A 19,151-nucleotide genomic window follows, 5' to 3' on the forward strand; every position below is an offset into this window, starting at 1 on the left:
AATACTCAACTTTTGTTGTTGTTTAAGCATTCCTGTTTTCAAATTCATTAAATGAAAATCCAAACATTTTCTACAAAAATATTGTGCCAATCAATACCTTTTTGCCCTTAAGCGCAAAATTTCCTGACATCTTCATGTTGATTTTTTCTTTTTGAAGTTGAATTGATCCTGACTGGTTACAAGTCGTAAGGTCTTTGTTATGGTTCTCTGATTGGTTGAGTTTTTTGTTTATATGCTCAAGAGTAGTTGTTGGAAGCCATTTTGAATTATTTTCTCAGAGGGAGTGGCTACATTCTGTGAGCCCTTGCTAACCATTCAAATGCCCTGCCTAGAGTTGGGAACAAAGTGCATATGTCCTTGACTGCGTGTATTCTCCATGTGTGTTTCAGATCAGAATCTGGTAAATAAAATGTAGTCGGACGTGTAGCACTTGCAATTCCCAAGTTAAATGTGATGAATTGCAGTGCCAGCCTAAACTCTAGATATCATTACTTTTTGTTATAACTTTACTGTTACCTAAACATAGTTGATGTATTTTGTATTTTATTATGTGCTTAATTATGTCAAGCTTCATAAAGATGCAGGATGTTTTTTAAACAAGCCTCAGATAGATGTTAACACACAGGAGACAGCTATGGTGCTCCAACTATGCTGTCAAATGTCTGGAGAGTAAACGGACCCAAAGAGCACCCCACAGCCCTCACAGATGCATTCAGTCTCTTCTGCGATAGGATGCACTGTTAAGAAAGATTTGCTAAGCAGTGGAATAAACAGATGGATCACTAAATCAGTGACGTGTTTGGTAATGGGCTACAGTCAGCATTCTTCAAGAAGAGGCCCATAGTCAACCACTAAACAAACCAGGCTCTTTCTAAATTTTCCTTTTTGAAAATCTTGGGCAACATACACTATGTTACAGATAATAAGGAAATGATGCATCCAAAGAAATGGTGAATGAATGGACCAACAAGAAAACAAATCAAAGTGACGGTACTGAGATTCTGGGTGTGGAATTAGATTAAAATAGACTTGCAATGGGCCCTGGCTTTCAATCTGTCCCATTCTGGGCCTGGTATCATTTATTTGTCGATTTTTGTGCACTGAAAGTAAAACACTGTGGTTATTACCACAGCTAGACCCTCCGCAAGCTTGTCAATACATCTTAGTTCTGGCTTGCCACACTCGTTCTTCCTGCTAACTGTACCTTATGCTTGGAGTTTTTATGATGTGCACAAATGCCAGGTAGAGACCAACAAACTAATTCTCATTTGAGACCCAACCTTAAATCATTCCCTTATGCTAAAGTACTGCAGGGTTCTAATAAAAGGAGAGGCATAATATCTGGTGAATTCAGGATAAGGTTTAAATGTTAACCCTAGATTTCTTTGCTTTTGTTAGCCACCCTAACATATATATATATTTGGTTATTTATTCAATACATTTCACTTAATATTGATTGCATGAACTTTTATTCCTATATTCTCCCTTTCTGGCTATTTTTACAAATTGATTTCCTCTCTCATTTTATTGTAGTGCAGTCAGACATAAATTACCTAGGATGATTCAAGCATTAAATCATCTACTTCTAACTGACTTTCCTCTTGTCCTTTGAATTACTAGGTTTGTCCAATGACATTATTGTTAGCGAACTCTACCGTCAGGACAACTATTGTTCAACACTGACACTCCCACAATTAGGTAATTAACATCCATTTTACAGTGAACAGAAACAAATTGATATTTCTTAGGCCCATGCTGAAAGGAGACAGTAGCAAATGCTTTCTGAACCTGTAAGGCCTTTTGAAATTGAAATTGGCTTAGGAGCCCTTTCTTAGAAACCAATTAATTTGATCTGCTTTGAAAGCTAATGAAAATGTCACACTTTATGAATGGGTACAGCAAGTGGTACTAAAAAATCAGCCAAGCATCCCATGACGTACACGTCCACATTTGGACCGAGTAACTACTTGTATTTGTTTCTTGGCCTTTTCCTGCATGTTCTGCATACCTTGAAACTGGTTTTAAGCAATAGCTGATTATTGTTAACAGCTGCCCCAACTGAATGTCTCATTATCCTTCCACCCACTCTGTGAATTGTAATTACTTTTCTCCACATTACTAAGGGAGCGCTGGGAGTGTGTGCAAGAAAGGACTGTACTTTCCACATTTTATACAGGCATTTGCTACACTTTTTTTCCCCTCCCCAGGGTCTCTTTTCAATGTGAAACTTTACATGCACATCATACTGGTTCTGTATTTAGCCTCGACTAAATTAGGACCTGTTTGTCTGGAACAAGAGTATATTAGACAGACATGATGTCTTACCTGCGCAGTGAAGAAAGCTGGAGTCAGGGATCCCGAAGGAAGTGCTGGGCTGTTGAGAGCGATGGAACCAATATCTGTGCTGGAAAGAACCATGGGTGGGGCTGAGATTTCCAAGCCTTTGGGTTTTTTAGCCTTTGGGGGAAGAGATAGAGATTTCATCTTGGAACCCGAAGAGAGGTTCAGAGGCTCAAGAGAATCTGAGTCATGACAACTGGACTCAAGAAAGAGGCTCCTGTGATCTGAAGGGAGGGGTGAGTTAGGAGACAGAGATGGGGACCGTGATGAAGATGGCGAAGTAGTAGATGAAATGCTGGCTGTGTTAGGCAACATTAAAGAAGATATTTTAGCTGACACTGAAGATGCGAGAAAAGCAGAGCCAGCTGCTGCTTCAGACATCGATGGCAACGACACAATGGGCCTCATCATTTGCTTGTCTGCTTTGTTTGTCACAAATCTTATAACAGTCCTGACTTCTTCCACTGGTGTGTTTCCTTCTGACTTCTCCTCCAATTTTTCTGTTTTGATTGGCTTGTGAATGTCTGGCTGGTTCTGCAGGGAGTTGATGGTGAAAGAAGAGTACAGCCCAGAATGGATATATTCATTACGGCTTGTGCTTTTCAGAGCTGACACATTGTGCTTGTGCTGGTCTTTGCCCTCAGAAAGCATCTTACACTCGCTGTCCTGCAGCAAGAGGCTCTCTCTGCTGATTTCCACAGCATGAGGATCCATTTTCAAAATCTCAGGAAAGGAGACAAACTTGTACACAAACTTTTGTCCAATCACTTTCTTGATGATGTTCTGTGAATACAAAAACATGCTAACAAGATTAGTGATTTGGATACACTGCATGTATCATTAATTATTGTTTTCTATTTGTATTATAATGCCTAGGAGCCCTAGCAGTGGACCAGGACCCTATTGTACTAGGTGCTGTACGAAGAGGGAACAAAAATACCGTCCCTCTCCAAATTGCTTACAGTTCCAGTAAGAGACAACAGATGGACATAGACAGAAAGGGAGTGCATATAAATAGAGAGACAGTACTGATGAGGATTACAGGCTGTGGTCGCTTACACAGTTTCACATATCCAGGCTGACATTGCTCTCTGCTCATAGTAAGACTGGCATTTCAGTGGGTTTTCAAAATCTTCCTCTCCTTGGGCCTGATTCCATCTACCTCCCTGAAAATTTATGCTACACGCCTCCTCATCACATCTGAGTGTCTAACAAAATTGCCATCTCTACAATATACAGGCCTCTACATGAACTAATCTCCTCTCTCTTCCCCTGGAGCAGCTCAGGAATATTTTCTTTCCAATGGAAAAAGAGCTTTCTCAGCACATTGGAGGTTTAAACTCCTTTGTCTTTAGATGGGCATTCACACTGGAGGAAACTCAGATATCTCTCTCTCAAAGCCTAGATCCATGATCCTTGAGATTTAGGCATTTCCTTTCAACTGTTTGCTAATTATAAAACAAACAAACCAAAAAAAACCTATGCTCAAATTAGCAATAGGTTGTAGCCCATGAAACCTGTATGCCTGCATGTATGTGCTAGTATGCAGGCTTAGCCTCTATAGTCTTGGGCCAACAATTGACAATGATTGCATACCCTTCCTGGCTCATGAGACCTGAGCTAAATTTGTAACAAATGCAAATGTTTGCACAATCTTTGATGTCACAAACAAGGGATTACCACCTCACTGCATGATTCAGACTCAGTTCGGGGTAAGTAGAGGGAAATCTTCTACTCAGACACAAAAAGTAATAGAAACACAGAACAATCCCAGCTATGTCAATTGTCAGTACAAGTGTTTGCTTTTCTTCATAGTCGTCCTAATGAAAGAATTTATTGGCCCAATCCAATTCACATTAACATCTCTGGGTTTGACTTCAAGCCCTAAATCCCTTTGTGCACTGATATGCTTTTGCCCCTCTTATACCACATTTTAGACCTACAAGGTCCCTGCATGAGCTCATATATGCACAGTTACATTATAGCATCAGATAATCAACAATAACAAGAGCCCATGAAAAGGAAGAGAGCAATTGGGGCCAAAAACCTAATTGGCTTCAAGACTGAGTTTGATATGTTTATGGAGGGAATGGTATGATGAGACTGCCTACAATGCCATGTATGTCTGCTAGCAAAAAATCTCTCCAATGACTGATGATGGGACACTAGAGAGGGCTCTGAGTTACTACAGAGAATTCTTTCCCAGGTGTCTGGCTGGTGGGTCTTGCCCACATGCTCAGGGTCTAACTTATCACTATATTGGGGGTTGGGAAGGAATATTCCCCTAGGTCAGATTGGCTGAGATCCTGGGGGCTTTCACCTTTCTCTGCAGCATGGGGCACAGGTCACTTGCAGATTTAAACTAGTGTAAATGGTGGATTCTCTCTAAGTTGAAGTCTTTAAATCATGATCTGAGACTTCAGTAACTCAGCTAGAGATTGCGGGTCTATTTCAGGAGTGAGTGGGTAAGGTTCTGTGGCCTGCAATGTGCAGGAGACTAGATGATCATGATGGTCTTTTCTGACCTTAAAATCTCAGTCTCTGAGACATCCATATCAGGAAGAGGTGGGAGGAGGGGGACTAGTTTTTCAAACATTTCATTAGTGAGTTTTTGTTTTCTTGAGGTCCATGGCAATGGATCTGTGACGAAGGATTCTCCTTTTTGAAAACCTTTCAGAGGAATACCCCTCTCCCTGATGCAGAGCTGCTTCTTATAAGGTAAAACTCCACTGCGGTAAGCAAAGTTGAATGAGAACTTACATTAGTCCTGTAAACTTAATTTATTTTTCAGTCAACCATAAATAGTTATTCCAAGACTTGGTAAGCCAAGTCTCAGATCACTGTTCTCTTTCCTGAAGTGTTTTTTTTTTTTTTACTGATTTAAAAAAAATTAATTCAGCCTTAATTCCTATTTCTGTATCTAGATTCTTACATGGCTTCCTTCACTGTAGTCTCTGAAAGCTGTGTATACATTAGTGGATTTATTTTTGCCAAATCCCTGTGAATTAGGGAAGCGTCATTAGCCCTGTTTTACAAATGGAGAGCTAAACGCACAGAGATAAAGACTTGGCACAGTTCACAGAAGGAATCTTCAGAGCTAGAAATTAAATCCAAATCTCCCAGTGTACTCCTTTAACCACAAGACCATGCTTCCTCCATCCTGAGTTGTATGTGCATCTGTCTGCATAGCTGAAAATGATTACACAAAGACTGTTTTTATAGTTCAGAAGATATTTGGAATCTAAGTGCATATGTGTATTGATTCTTCTGGCTTCATTTTAGGATTGGGCTTACGTTTTTGTCTGCCCCGCTGTAGATGAAACATCGTTCTCAGTTTTACTTCACTCCGACTCAGTTCAATACCTCATACTACATTTTTAAAATACTTAAAAAAAAATACAAAACTCAAGGCAATTCACAGAATGTAACTACTGCTTTTTCCCCAACATTTTAATTTTTTTAAATCTACTTTTGGCTCCTGAGGGTTTGTTGCATCCAGTATTGGCAATGGATGTTGTGCTTGGAAACTCTGACTCCCAGCAGGAAAAGATTAAATAAATGTAAGAGAGACACTTTTACATTGGAGCAAGCTTCAACCAGGGAAACGCTTCTATAAAAAGCAATCAAATTGGCTGGTGATTTTATGCTTCCTTTTGTATTATTCAATATAGATGGTGTTTTAATACAGGGCTCTCTCAGTGCAGCTTGTAGTGAGGTCCTAATAATTAATGATAGGCAGATCTTAAAAGGTTGAGCTCATATACTCCTCAGACATTTTAGATGCTTCTCTGGAATGCCGAGCCTAAGAAACCACCATCATAGTGTTGGGAGAAATAAGAATGCAAATTAAATAGCCATTTCTGAAACACCATTGTCATATTTGTAGCCAGAAATGGGCGGATTAGCCTCAGGAAAATGTGAGTTTTTCTTCACCTTCAGGTTCCCTGTTTGTTTGTCTGTCACTTGCTGCATCCCTTGCAGAAGTACGAAAGGTATTTCAGACCAGACACTGAAAGAAGGGCAGCAAAGACGGTAGCAGCCTTGGCTACAAGTGCTGGCCAAATGGTTTTTCTTTCATTATCAGATGGCAAAGAGGGCTTCCTTTGGGTCAATGTCTAGAGCCCTGCAAATCTGCACATATTCGTAACCACGGATGTGGATATCTGCAGACCATGTTTGCAGATCGCAGACCGGAGATGGATACAAATTTTGTATCCGTGCAGGGCTCTACTAATGTCTGCTTTGGCTGAGTTAGGTAACTGGTTCACCATGATATCAGAAGAGCAACCACGTGCACCTGCCCAGCTTTTTGCTTAAATTTCTGATAAATTGCCTGAGAGAGAAAACTTGCTTTGATTCACATCTGCTGGCCTTATCCATCAGGGTGGGTTAGTGCTCTAGAGATGGATAGGGGTAACCATTGTGTTGGTGCAGTTGGAAGAGCAGAAAACTGGCCCAATGACAGCTTCAAGCTATAGACCTTATCAGGAGGCAGCTAGCTCTCCAGTGTTCAGACACGGACTAGGAGCTGGGACACCAGAGTTCTAGGGGCAGCTCTGCAGCTGGCTTCTTGGGTGGCTTTCATCAAATCACTTAACCTCTTTCCTCACCTGTAATCTGTAGGGATTATAAAATTTATCCACCTGCGGAAAGTGCCTCAAGATTTTTGGATGACTAGGGTGAAGTGTTACTATTATTATTATCTGTGTCTATGCCTTTGTACTAGCATTGCAACTATGTTAGGGAACTCTGTTAAAACATGGCTGCGCCTTCACTATGTTATTACAGCATAGTTTGATTTTTCCTGTGCATACCAGATCAAATCATATAATAACCAACGTAAGGGAACCTTGTTGGTGAGGTTCTTTTAATGTGATTAGTCTATGCAGGCAAAACTAAACCATGTTATGATATGATTAGCACACAACCATGTTGTAACTGGGTTCCCTAGTGTAGCTAGGATTCTGCTGCAGAAAGGCCTATAGTGATGGATGGGAGCTGTCTGGTCAACTGATTGCAGCTAGTGTCTGGAGTATTCCCCCTATAGATAGCAGGGGGGATAGGGGTGTTGTTCCTCGTAAGCAAATGTACAAACAGTTTTGATGTGAATATTGGTTTGGTAGAAGTCTGGATTTTTCCTTCATTTTGTTTGTTTTCATTCTAACAGACAGGTGAGTAAAAGGAATTGTTCAGCAGTAACTTCTTATAACATAAGTTTTCAAATTACAGAAGTGTCCCAGCACCAGCCTTTGACCTGAATGAAGAACGTTGCTACTGTAAATTATGATTCACTGTCTGCTACCTTCTGCTCCAGAATATCTTTAGTGTGCATATGATGGGTATGCAGCTAGAGGCCAGTAAATAGAAACACACTGTGTGCTAGTATGTTTATCGTATTGTATTTCCTTACTTTTTTTTTTCTACTTGTTGAATTCTGTAGCAGATAGAATTCATTCTGATTGGAATGAGCTGATGAAGTGGAAGATTTTTACTTAGCTGGATTTAGACGAGACTTGGACGCAAATGTGTGTCATGCGTAACACTGACCTCACTCAACTTTTCACTGTCAAGAAATCTTGCATGAACAATTTAAGACAATGGTTGCAGTCATGGATGTGAGTGAGACTGGAATCTGGGGTATTTGTTATATTGCTGCTGTTACCTCCAGCAAATGAGCCACCCTGTGAGGCAATCCAAACATTAGCAGCTGTTCCATTTGATTAGGAAGATACTTAACTGAGTTTCCCCAAAATGAGGTACTTAATACATAGGCATTTTTTGTACAGTAGGATTCTAGCAGTGTCTCGACTTAGCATTAGCAGCAGAACTGCTGGCACCCGCCCCAGAAACAGTGGCAGTAACAAGGTACCTCCCCACGACATTCTTTGCACAACATGAACCTTCCTCTCTGTGTCCTCCCCTCAGGACTTTGTACTATAAGAAGAAGATATGTAATTGTGTGGCTGCTTGTCCTAAAATCAATGGTAAAATGCTAGAGGTAAAATGTATTGTGTTACACAAGTCTTGTCTGTGCACATGCAATAGTGATCATTAGTTGTTTTAAATATAAGGCAAAGAAATGCTGGGAAAGAATTTTCTGCTTTGGAAGGGATATCCTGGTTCTAGTTATTTACTTTTCCACTTAGTGTTATCCCAGCACCTAGGACCCCGTTGTGCATGCACACAGAACAAAAACACAGTCCCTGACCCAAAAAGCTCACTATAAAACCATCGACTGCAGATGGATACAGACACACTAGGTATGTTTATAAATATCTGTAAGTATATTTAATCGTGCCTAAACATGAGGGGGAAGGACTAGATGACCTCTTGAGCTGCCTCCCTCCACACATTTCTGTGATTCTGTCATCCCCACGCCCACCCCCCTCCTTCCCTTCTCTTCTTTTGCTGTCTCTGGAAAAAAACAAACAAAAAAATCACAGCTATTCAGAGCCTCTTCCTATCTCAGTCCCTGCAGCTCCTGGCTCTCACAGAGACCTGGATCCCTTCACCAAAGGTTAGTAGCGATTGGACGTCTAACACACTGAATGCCAGTGAAAAAGAGGTAGGATGGGATGCTAAAATAGGGAGAGAACAAATTAGATGTCTTCACGTAACCAGGGCCTGATGCAATACATCCTAGAATACTCAAGTTGCTGACTGAGAAGAAGATATCTGAGCCATAGGCAAAAGGCATGGAAGACTGAAGAGAGTTCAGAGGACCGGAAAAGGGCAAATATCATGCCAATCTATAAAAAAGGGAATAAGGACAACCTGGAGAATTACTGACCAGTCAGTTTAACTTCAGTACCCAGAAAGAATATGGAGCAAATAATTAAGCAATCAATTTGCAAACACCTAGAAGATAATGAGGTGATAAGTGACAGTCAGTATGGATTTGTCAAGAACAAATCGTGTCAAACCAACCTGATAGTTTTCTTTGACAGGGTAACATGCCTTGTGGATGGGGGGAAGCGGTAGATGTGGTATATCTTGACTTTAGTAAGGCCTTTTGATACTGTCTCTCATCCCCTTCTCATAAACAAACTAGGGAAATACAACCTAGATGGAGCTACTATAAGGTGGATGCAAAACTGGTTGGAAAACCATTCTCAGAGAGTAGTTATTAGGGATGTAAAAATTAGTTTAATTAAAAATCCATTTAAACGTTCTAAAAATAGAACGTTTAAATGCTGAGGGGACCCGTGCTGGACTCAGCTACTCACTGCCAAGTGAGACCTGCCTAGCTGCGGCTTCCTACCGCCGCTGTAGCTGGGCAGCTCTCACTTGCGTGGGGAGCCAAGCCCAGGTGCACCTACACCCGCTTTTGGGGAGCCGTGCCCAGCTGTGGCTACCCTCTCCCTCCCCACGCTGGGCTCTGTACTTCCCCACCAGCGAGAGCTGTTCAGCTGCTCTCTCTGGAAAGCAGCCAGCCTAGCTGCTCCCCCTCACTCTGAGCTCCACGCCTCCCCTCCCCTGCCTCATGGGGAGCCGAGTCCAGCTGCGGCTTCCCCTCCTCCTCCCCACGCTGGGCTCCGCGCTTCCCCACCAGCAAGAGGCACGGAGCCCAGCAGCGGATACCACCCCGCCCCAGCTTGCGGAGAGCCGAGCCCAGCTGCAGCTAGCCCCTGGTGCTCTCACTGGGGGGGAGCCAGCCCCCTCCCCCTCCCAGTTTCAACGGTAATCAGCTGTTTAAAACGTTTAAACAGCTGATTACCATTTAAACGGTTACCCTTTTACATCCCTAGTAGTTATTAGTGATTCAGTTAAGTTGGAAGGGCCTATCAAGTGGGGTCCTGCAGGAATCAGTTCTGGGTCCGGTTCTGTTCAATATCTTCATCAATGATTTATCTAACGGCATAGAGAGTAGTTATAAAGTTTGCGGGCGATACCAAGCTGGGAGGGGTTGCAAATGCTTTGGAGGATAGGATTAAAATTCAAAATGATCTTGGCAAACTGGAGAAATGGTCTGAAGTAAATAGGATGAAATTTAAAAAGGACAAATGCAAAGTAGTCCTCTTGGGAAGGAACAATCTGTTGCACACATACAAAATGGGAAATGACTGCCTAGGAAGGAGTGCTGCAGAAAAGGATCTGGGGGTCATAGTGGATCACAAGCTAAATATGAGTCAATGGTATAACACTGCTGCAAAAAAAGCAAACATCATTCTGGGATGTATTAGCAGGAGTCTTGCAAGCAAGACACGAAAAGTACTGTAATTCTTCCTCTCTACTCTGCGCTGATTAGGCCTCAACTGAAGTATTGCGTCCAATTCTGGGCGCCACATTGAACAAATTGGAGAAAGTCCAGAGAAGAGCAATAAAAATTATTAAAGGTCTAGCAAACATGCCTTATGAGGGAAGATTGAAAAAATTGGATTTGTTTAGTCTGGAGAAGAGAAGACTGAGGGGGGGACATAAGTTTTCAAGTACATAAAACGTTACAAGAGAGGGAGAAAAATTATTCTCCTTAGCCTCTGAGACTAGGACAAGAAGAAATGGGCTTAAATTGCAGCAAGGGAGGTTTAGGTTGGACATTAGGAAAAACTTTCTAACTGACAGGGTAGTTAAACACTGGAATAAATTGCCGAAGGAGATTGTGGAATCTCCATCATTGGAAATTTTTAAGAGCAAGTTAGACAAACTCCTGTCAGGGATGGTCTAGATAATATTTAGTCCTGCCATAAATGCAAAGGACTGGACTAGGCGACCTCTTGCGGTCTCTTGGAGTCCTACGGTTCTATGATTCTATCTAGCTTCTACAGCTGCCCTGTCTTAGGGAGGCTTCTCCTTCTCTCTCACTCTGCATCCTGGATCAGACCATGGTGACAGTGTTGGGCCTCTCTCCCGTTCCTGCTGTCTAATCTCTCCCACCTCCCCCGTCCCACTCTCTCTCTTCTTCTGAACAGCATGTATCTGACTCTTCTCTCCCTTCACTCTCCATGTTGCTACGACCTGCTATCCCTTCCTCTCTGATGTGAGCTCCTAGATCTCTCTCTTCTTTTCCTCACAATCTCCCAAACTTATTCTTGGTGACTTCAATTTCCATCTGAATCCCAGCTGCATGTTTTCCTCATCATCACTTCTTCATTCAACCTGCAGTCCTGGATGAACTCTCCCACTCACCAACAGCTGTTTGCATGACTTGGTCTTCACCAAGTATTGTTCTTTTTCTAACCTCTCTGTTGCTGAGATCTCCCTTTTTGACCATCATCTAGTCTCTTTCAGCATCTCCCATAAACCACCAATCTCACGCCGTCACTTGCCCTTTCCGTGACTTCCAGTCCATCAATGTTTATGACATCTTGTCTGCTCTCAGCTCAGCTGCCTCTTCCATTGATACAGTTGTTGATTATCTCCATACTTCACTCCCCTCTCTCCCACAGCCAGTTATGCCCTGCCAACCACCAGCCCTGGCTCCCCACCCCAAATATCTGCTTTCTCCATTCCTGCTCTCATGATGCAGTGAGACTCTGGTGGAAATCCTGTGACCAGGCTGACTTCCTCCACTACAAATTTGTTCTCTCCTCCTTCAGTTCTGTCATTTTCTTAGCTAATCATTTTTAATTCTCCAACGTAACTGATTCCCACATCCACCATCACAGCTGCCTTTTCACTCTTTGACTCAAACCCTCCTCTCCTATCTCCACCACTTTTTGTGCACAGGTCCTTGCTAATTTCTTCCAAGAGAAATTCCAAGTGACCTTCTCCTTCTCCTTGGCTTGCCTTCCATTCTCCTCCCACAACTCTCTCTTCTGCCTCATCACAGAGGTAGAAGTTTCTCATCTGCTCTCCTCTAACCCCTCCACTTGCCCCAGTGGCTCCATCCCATCCCATCTCCTGATCTCCTTTGCACCTTTTTATCCCCTACTTTACTTTCTCTGTAACTTCTCACTTTCCTCTGGCTCTTTCCCCTCACAATACAAGCATGCTTTAGTCTCTCCTATTTTAAAAAAACATCCTTGAACCCATTTGACTCTCCAACTACTGCCTCTCTCCCTTATCCCTTTCATCTCCAAGCGCACTGAACGCACTCCTTACAATCATGGCTGGGCATTCCTCTCCTCCAATTCAATCCTCTTTGGGGCAGGACCTGTCTTTTTGTTGTTTGCACAGCATCTAGCCCAATGGGACCCTGGTCAAAGAACAGAACTCCTAGAAGTTATGGTAATACAAATCATCATCATCATCCTAGACCCTCTCCAAGCCTGGTTCCATGTCTTGCACTCCATTGAAACCAAAACCTCCCGTGACCTCTTCCTAGCCAAAACTCAGAACCAGGTCTCCATCCTCCATCCATGAAACTCTGTCCTTTCCCAGTTCTCCTCCTACTTCTCTAATCGCTCTTTCATAGGGTCCTTCAAAGAATACGCCTCATCCCCCCTCCAGCTTTCTGTTGGGATCTGTCAGTGACCTGAACCTAACACAGCGCCCCCTGGGGTTGTTGCTGGGGCTGTGCACTTTCTCAGGTCCAGTCACTCCAGTGGGGTACGTGGTATCAATCTGGCAGTGATGGGTTCTCAGGCTGCCGGTTGAGCCCTTCTGGGTATTTCTCCCCCTTTCATCATTCCGGGCAACACACAAACAACTCAGTGGCAGCAATCAGGGAGTCACAGCCAGGACACTGACCTCACTGCCTTCAGAGAGGCCCTGGGTAGACCACAGTCCAACTCAACGTCCACTGCTTTTCCAGCAAAAATGATGGGCTACGGTCTCCCCTCTTCAGCACGGGGGACCCACATGTCTTTTAGGTCACAGCGTGGGCTCTGCTGGATACCAGGCCTCTTCCGGGGAGTTGGGAAGCTCAGCCGTCAGCTCCCCTCCCAGAGCTGCTCTTTACTGAGCTGACTGACTGTCCTCCTTTTAAAACTCCTCCTCCACTCCTGACATGACTTGCAGGTGTGGAGGGGTGGGGCTACTGCAGCCCAGAGCAGCTCTTTAACCCCTTCTAGGCCAGGGTTTGTACAAACAGGCCCATGACCTCCCTCTCGAGACACGGGTGCTGTTAGCTGTGTTTGAATCCCCACCTTCTGGTGAAAAGAAAAATCACCACTTTGATTGGCCTTGCCAGCCCAACAGAGCACTGGGCCAGTCTACAGTTGTAGTGACAGGTACCAGCACCTTCTCCTTGGGTTGGTGTCTTGCATAGTGCGCAGCCACCTACGTGGGGTGTGGTCTGTGATCAGAGGAAAACGGTTCCCAGCAGATAGTACCTCAGTGAGACCACAGCCCGCTTCGTCGCCAATGCCGCCTTCTCAATGATGGAATATGCCTCTTCTCTGGGAATAGTTTTCAGCTTATGTAGAGTTCGGGGTCTTCTTCACCTTTAATTTCTTGCAAAGGGACGACTCCTAGTCCCACATGAGAGACATCTGTTTGCAGGTTAAACATCTTTGAAAAGTCTGGATTAAAAAGAACTGGCTCCCGATACATACATTTCTTTAATGTCTTCAAAGCCTTGTCATGGGCCTCCAACCCTGAACCCATTTTGGACATTTGTCCTTTACAAGATCTGTGAGGGGGGCAGCAACAGTGGTGAATCTCAGCACAAAGCGTTGATAATACCCTGCCAGCCCCCAGAACTGCCCCAATTGTTTTTTTGTTGTGCGGACAGACTTGGACCTTGCTGACTAGTGGTCAGAGTCAGCTCTCCCCCCAGTGTAGCCTGGGTATGTGACTTCGTATTACCTACTTTACATTTTGCCAGGTTTGCCATCGGACCTGCACCAGCAAGGGACTGCTGCAAGTTGCTTTACGTGACTGTCCCAGTCTTGGCTGTAGATAACAGCATCAGCCAAGTAGCCTATTGCCCATGCGGCTGCAAGACCCAGTCCCTTAGCCTCTGGAAAGATGCTGCTGCCCCATAGAGACCACAAGGCATGGTGCACAATTGATATAAACGAGAGGGCATAAAAGATGCCATTTTTCCCTAGGATTCTGGTGTCAAAGGTCTGTGCCAGTACCCTTCACGAGGTCTAACATGGATATATATCTGGCAGCTCCCAGACACGCTGACAGCTCATCTACCCTTGGTATTGGGTAAGAGTTGAATTACAATACCGTACTGACTTTTTGAAAATTGATGCAGAAGTGTGACGTGCCATCAGGCACTAGCACAGTTGGATTTCTCCATTCACGGTGCAAGGGCGCCAGAACCTTTGCAGAAGTGGGGGTGGGGGATAGGCGACACATAACTGGGGTTAGTGAAGGGCACAACTGAAAGACTCTGGTGGGGCATGTGACCGCCCCACATGTTGCTACTATCTCCACCCCCAACTCAGCAGGCAGTCTGCAAAGCAGGCAGCAGTGCTGGGACTCCAGTAGCATGGAAGGAGAAGCAGCCCCATGTGGGGGGTGGGCAGGAGTTTCACCGGCAGCCAACCACCCTACTGCTTCACGCTGCATGGACACAGAGAGTGCAGCTGCCAGCTCACTGCCTCCTCACTGTTGGGCATCCCAAGAAATCTGAGGGGGCACATGACCCCTCATGTCCCCCCCACCCCACATATCTGTCATGGTCAAGGCCAAAGTGGATTCCTGCACCTCCATCTCTCCTAACCCTTGCACTCCCCTGCTGCACCTCCTCCTCTAACCCTTGCACTCCCTTCCAGCGCCCCCATCTCCCCTAACCCTGCACCCCCTTGCCCTAGCGTCCTGCACCCCCTCCACACATGGTACCCCCCACTCCCTCAGGCACCTGGTGCAGCTGGTCTCTTACCTCCAGCGGCTGCATGTAGCTTGCTGGGAACCACCCACGCAGCCCATCCTCCTCTTGCCCTTCCCACCAGCTGCTGTCCAGCACCTGCAGCAATATGTTCAGCTCCCCTGCCACAAAGCACAGCCCCTGCTGGCACTGCTCCATGCTTGCTCAAGGCTTGCAGTTGCGGGGGTCAACGCTCCCTTGCCCCCCAACTATGCCCAAGTTAAAAATGGGGGGCATGGCCCCCTGGCCCTACCCAGTTCCAGCACCAGTGCTCCCAGGTTTAGCAGTACTTTACTTTGTCCTGAACTGTGTTGAAGCTTGAGGTGCAGCGGGTAGTCCAGGACCACCTGGATCGGCGCCTGGTGGAGCATAATCTGCTGAGCTGCAGCCCAGCAAGTGAACCTCTTCCACTTGGCCAAATATGACGACCTCGTGGAGGGCTTCCTGCTACTCATTAGTACGGCTTGCACCTGTGACACGCAGCTTCCACACCATCAGGTGGAGGGACTCCAAGTCCGGGTGCAGGAGGTGCCACTCATCCTGGGAAAGTAGGTCATGCCACCTTGGCAGTTCCAGGGGAGGGGCGACTGACAACTCCATGAGCATCGTGAACCAGTGCTGTCTGGGCCATGCGGGTGAAATAAGAATGACCCTCGCCTTGTCTTTCTTGATCTTTAACAGGACCTTGTGTATTAATGGAATGGGAGGGAAGGTGTACAAGAGACTCCCCGACCAGGGAACGAAGAAGGCGTCCAACATGGCTCCCTTGTCCTGCCCCTGAAAGGAGCAGAACTGGCTGCACTTCTTGTTGGCCTTGGAGGCGAAGAGATCCACTTAGGGAAACCCCCACCTCTGAAAGATCACGTCAGCAACTGACGGGTGGAGAGACCACTCATGAGAAGATACAAAGGACCTGCTGAGCCGGTCCGCTATGACATTCCTGATACCAGGCAGGTGAGAGGCCACCAGGTGAAAATCATGACCTATTGCCAGATCCCACAGACCCACTGCCTCCAGACAGAGGGCTAAGGTACGAACCCTGCCCTGTCTGTTGATATAATACATTGCAACGGAGTTACCCGTCAGGACCTGAACCACTTTGCCCTTCAAGAAGGGAAGGAACACTGCGCATGCTAGCCGTATTGCTCTAAGTTCCCTGACATTTCTGTGAAGGCCCTGGTCCTCTTCCGACTAAGTCCCCTGGGTACTGTGACCGGAGCTGATGTGTGCCCCCCACCCCAAGTCCAAATCATGTGACACCAGAGTTATTGAGGGGCCGTTGTCTTCAAAGGGCATTCCCTCCATCACTGTCCGAGGGTGTAACCACCATTCTAGGGAGGCCAGGACCTGTGGGGCACTGTGACAATCCTGTCCATGGGGTGCCTGCTCGGGGCGTAAGACAAAGCCAGCCATAACTGAAGCTCATAGGTACACGCTGCCATGTGGCCCAGTAGCTGCAGGCAGACTTGTGCTGTCGTAAGGGGGAAGGCACGGAGGTTCCTGATCAGGCCAGACATGGCCTCGAACCAGGTCTGCTGCAGGAATGCTCTGGCCTGCGTTGAGTCGAGGACTTCCCTGATAAATTCTATCCTTTGTACAGGCACCAGAGTAGACTTCTGCTCGTTTACTAGCATGCCAAGCCTGTAACAGGTGGCTCACATGAGGTCCAGACTGGCTTGGGCCTGAGCCCTCGACTGGCCTCTGATTAACCAGTCGTCCAGATACAGGTAGATCTGTACCCCTCCACACCTGAGATACATAGCCACCACTGCCATGCACTTTGTGAACACCCTCGGTGCTGAAGATAGGCCAAATGGGAGGGCTGTAAACTGGTAGTGGGAACCGCCCACCACAAACCTGAGGAATCTTCTGTGCTTGGTGCCGAAAGGAAGCAGAACTGCTCTGACGCTGGTCTCAGAGCCGCGTCCATTAACAGGGCCTTCAGACGGATATCTCGGTCCTTTTGAGTCCTCGATCTGAACACCTTGCAGATGCAGCACTTGTCCTTTCTATGAGACTCCCCAGGGCACTTGAAACAGTCTTCATGGGGTCTGCTTATCGGGAAGGCCTTCTCGCAGGATTTACAGGGTTTGAAGCCCGGAGATCGGTGCATATCCCAATGCCGGGTGGAGGTCCCTAATGGGACTACCTTATCTGTTGCTGTGAACAATAACTAGCAATTACCTAAACAACTACTTAACAAGTACTTAAGTGGAACAAAGACAACAGCTAAGAGGCACTAGCCGAAGCAAGCAAGAACATAGTTCTAGCAACCGTCAGTGGTGGAAAGAAGGAACTGAGGGGACGTAAGGCCGGAAGCGCCTAATATACCACGCCATATGCATGGGACTCCAGGGGGCACCGAAGCCGGCCCTACGGGATCTTCTAAGGGAAAAAATTTCTGGTAACCATGCATGAGGTGCGAATGCACCTACAATGGAATGGACATGAGCATGCACTTGAAGAAGAGCCAACTAACTGATCTCCAAGTAGAGTCTAGATGCACCCAGAGTCTACCAGGTCGGTAACTTCTTTCCCATTAATCCATATTGGCACTACCAGTTTGGCAAGTCTCCTTTTCTATGCCTGGGTGCTTACTGTCCAGACCTGACCATAAATTATAGTCCATAAAGGAGCAATCTCATGGGAATGTTCTAGTTGACCACACAAAAAACAGATCCCAGGGACTGGATGGTAGTTCCGTCCTATGTCTCTGCAGAGATTTCCTCCTGTGGTGGTCCCTTCATTAAGTCTGGGTTGTCTCCCTGGCTGGGTTGACTGGGCTTTCATTCTGCCTGCACGAGTTCAGCCCTATGTTGCCCCACCTCCTGGGGCACTTCCATCCAAGGTCCCGGGCCTCTACCCATATCCCTTTTAGCCCCTAGGGACAAGCTTAGGAGGCCACGTTGGGGGCTCTTTCACTTCAAGCTGAACTGGCCTTCTGACGTCTATCTGATTACCCCTTGCCATCCCTGGAGGGCTCTCAGCTGCCATATAATACTTTATTAAGTGACCGCTTCCGCCAATGTCTCAGGCTGATGTTTTAGCATCCAAGCCCTTCCTCCAGCAGGGATTAGATGGCTGAAAGAATGAGCTCGCTACCTGCCTGCCTACCTACCTCAAGTCTATGTTTCTAGTTTTAACTAGCAGCAGCAGTAGTCTCTCAACTTCTGAGCCACCACTCTGGGGTGGGCTCCCGGGGGTACCTCTCTTCACGACAGCGGTGGAGATGGGTTTCCTCTATAATGTCTAGGTAGTCTAGGATGGCAGTCTTGATTCAAAGGTAATCTGGAGTGGTCATGAGGTTGAGCCCACGGTAAGCACTTTGCGTCGACCCTCTCAAATGGTGGGCCAGCAAAATGGCCCAATGCTCAGGGGGCCATTGCACTGCTAATGCTACCTGCTCAAACATGGCAGAAATACCTTACGGTCATCATCAGAGCTCATGAGCTTCACTGATATTGGTGAGGCCAGTGCATGGGGATCAGGGTCCCAGCTGTCAGATTCTCCTTAAACCCTCAAGACTGAAAAAAAGGCCAACATCTGTTTCACGAGGTGTTGCTGCTGATCTTGTTGTCAGATCTCTCATCAGCTGCCGTTGCTGCCACACTATCTGCTGTTGTTGTTGGGTGGCTAACTGTTGCAGCAGCTGCTGGTGGTTCTCCATAACCTTTGTCAGCAATCTCCCCAGCTCCCTCTTGCAGCTGTACCTCCGCTTGGTAACTTCTGAATTGAATGGATATTTAGCTTTTTTAGGGGGTGTGTCTGACCAGTCTCACTCTCCCTTTATTCCAGGGGTGATCAATCTGCCTGTATTCTTCACCAATTGTCACAAATCTGATCCTAACGCAGCACCCCCTTGCGGTGTTGCAAGGGATGTACATTGATTCAGGTCTAGTTGCTCCCGTAGGATGCACCATAGCACTCTGGCAGTGATGGGTTCTTAGCCCTCCGGCTGAGCCCTTCTAAATACTTCTCCCTCTTTTGGAGTTCCATGGAACAAATAAACAACACAATAGCAGTAAAATAAAAGAAAAAAGGGAAAAGAACAAAGGAAAAGAAACATCTCTTCCTTCAGCTGGGCCCCAGGTGAACCAAAGTCCAACTC

At 45.9% G+C, this 19,151-nt stretch overlaps 1 protein-coding gene across 1 annotated transcript in view; it reads right to left on the reverse strand.

The window, feature by feature from the left end:
- ELK3 (ETS transcription factor ELK3) overlaps window positions 1-19,151 on the reverse strand; it is a 65,393-nt gene that overhangs the window by 12,179 nt on the left and 34,063 nt on the right. Inside the window, exon 3 of the mRNA XM_067559773.1 lies at window positions 2,326-3,123. Coding sequence (XP_067415874.1) covers window positions 2,326-3,123 — 798 coding nt within the window. The remainder of the gene's footprint in view (window positions 1-2,325; window positions 3,124-19,151) is intronic.

Source organism: Emydura macquarii, unplaced genomic scaffold (assembly GCF_026122565.2).
Source record: "Emydura macquarii macquarii isolate MOO-44397 ecotype Brisbane River unplaced genomic scaffold, CSIRO-AGI_Emac_v2 contig_2205, whole genome shotgun sequence".
In the NCBI taxonomy this organism is placed as follows: domain Eukaryota; kingdom Metazoa; phylum Chordata; order Testudines; family Chelidae; genus Emydura; species Emydura macquarii.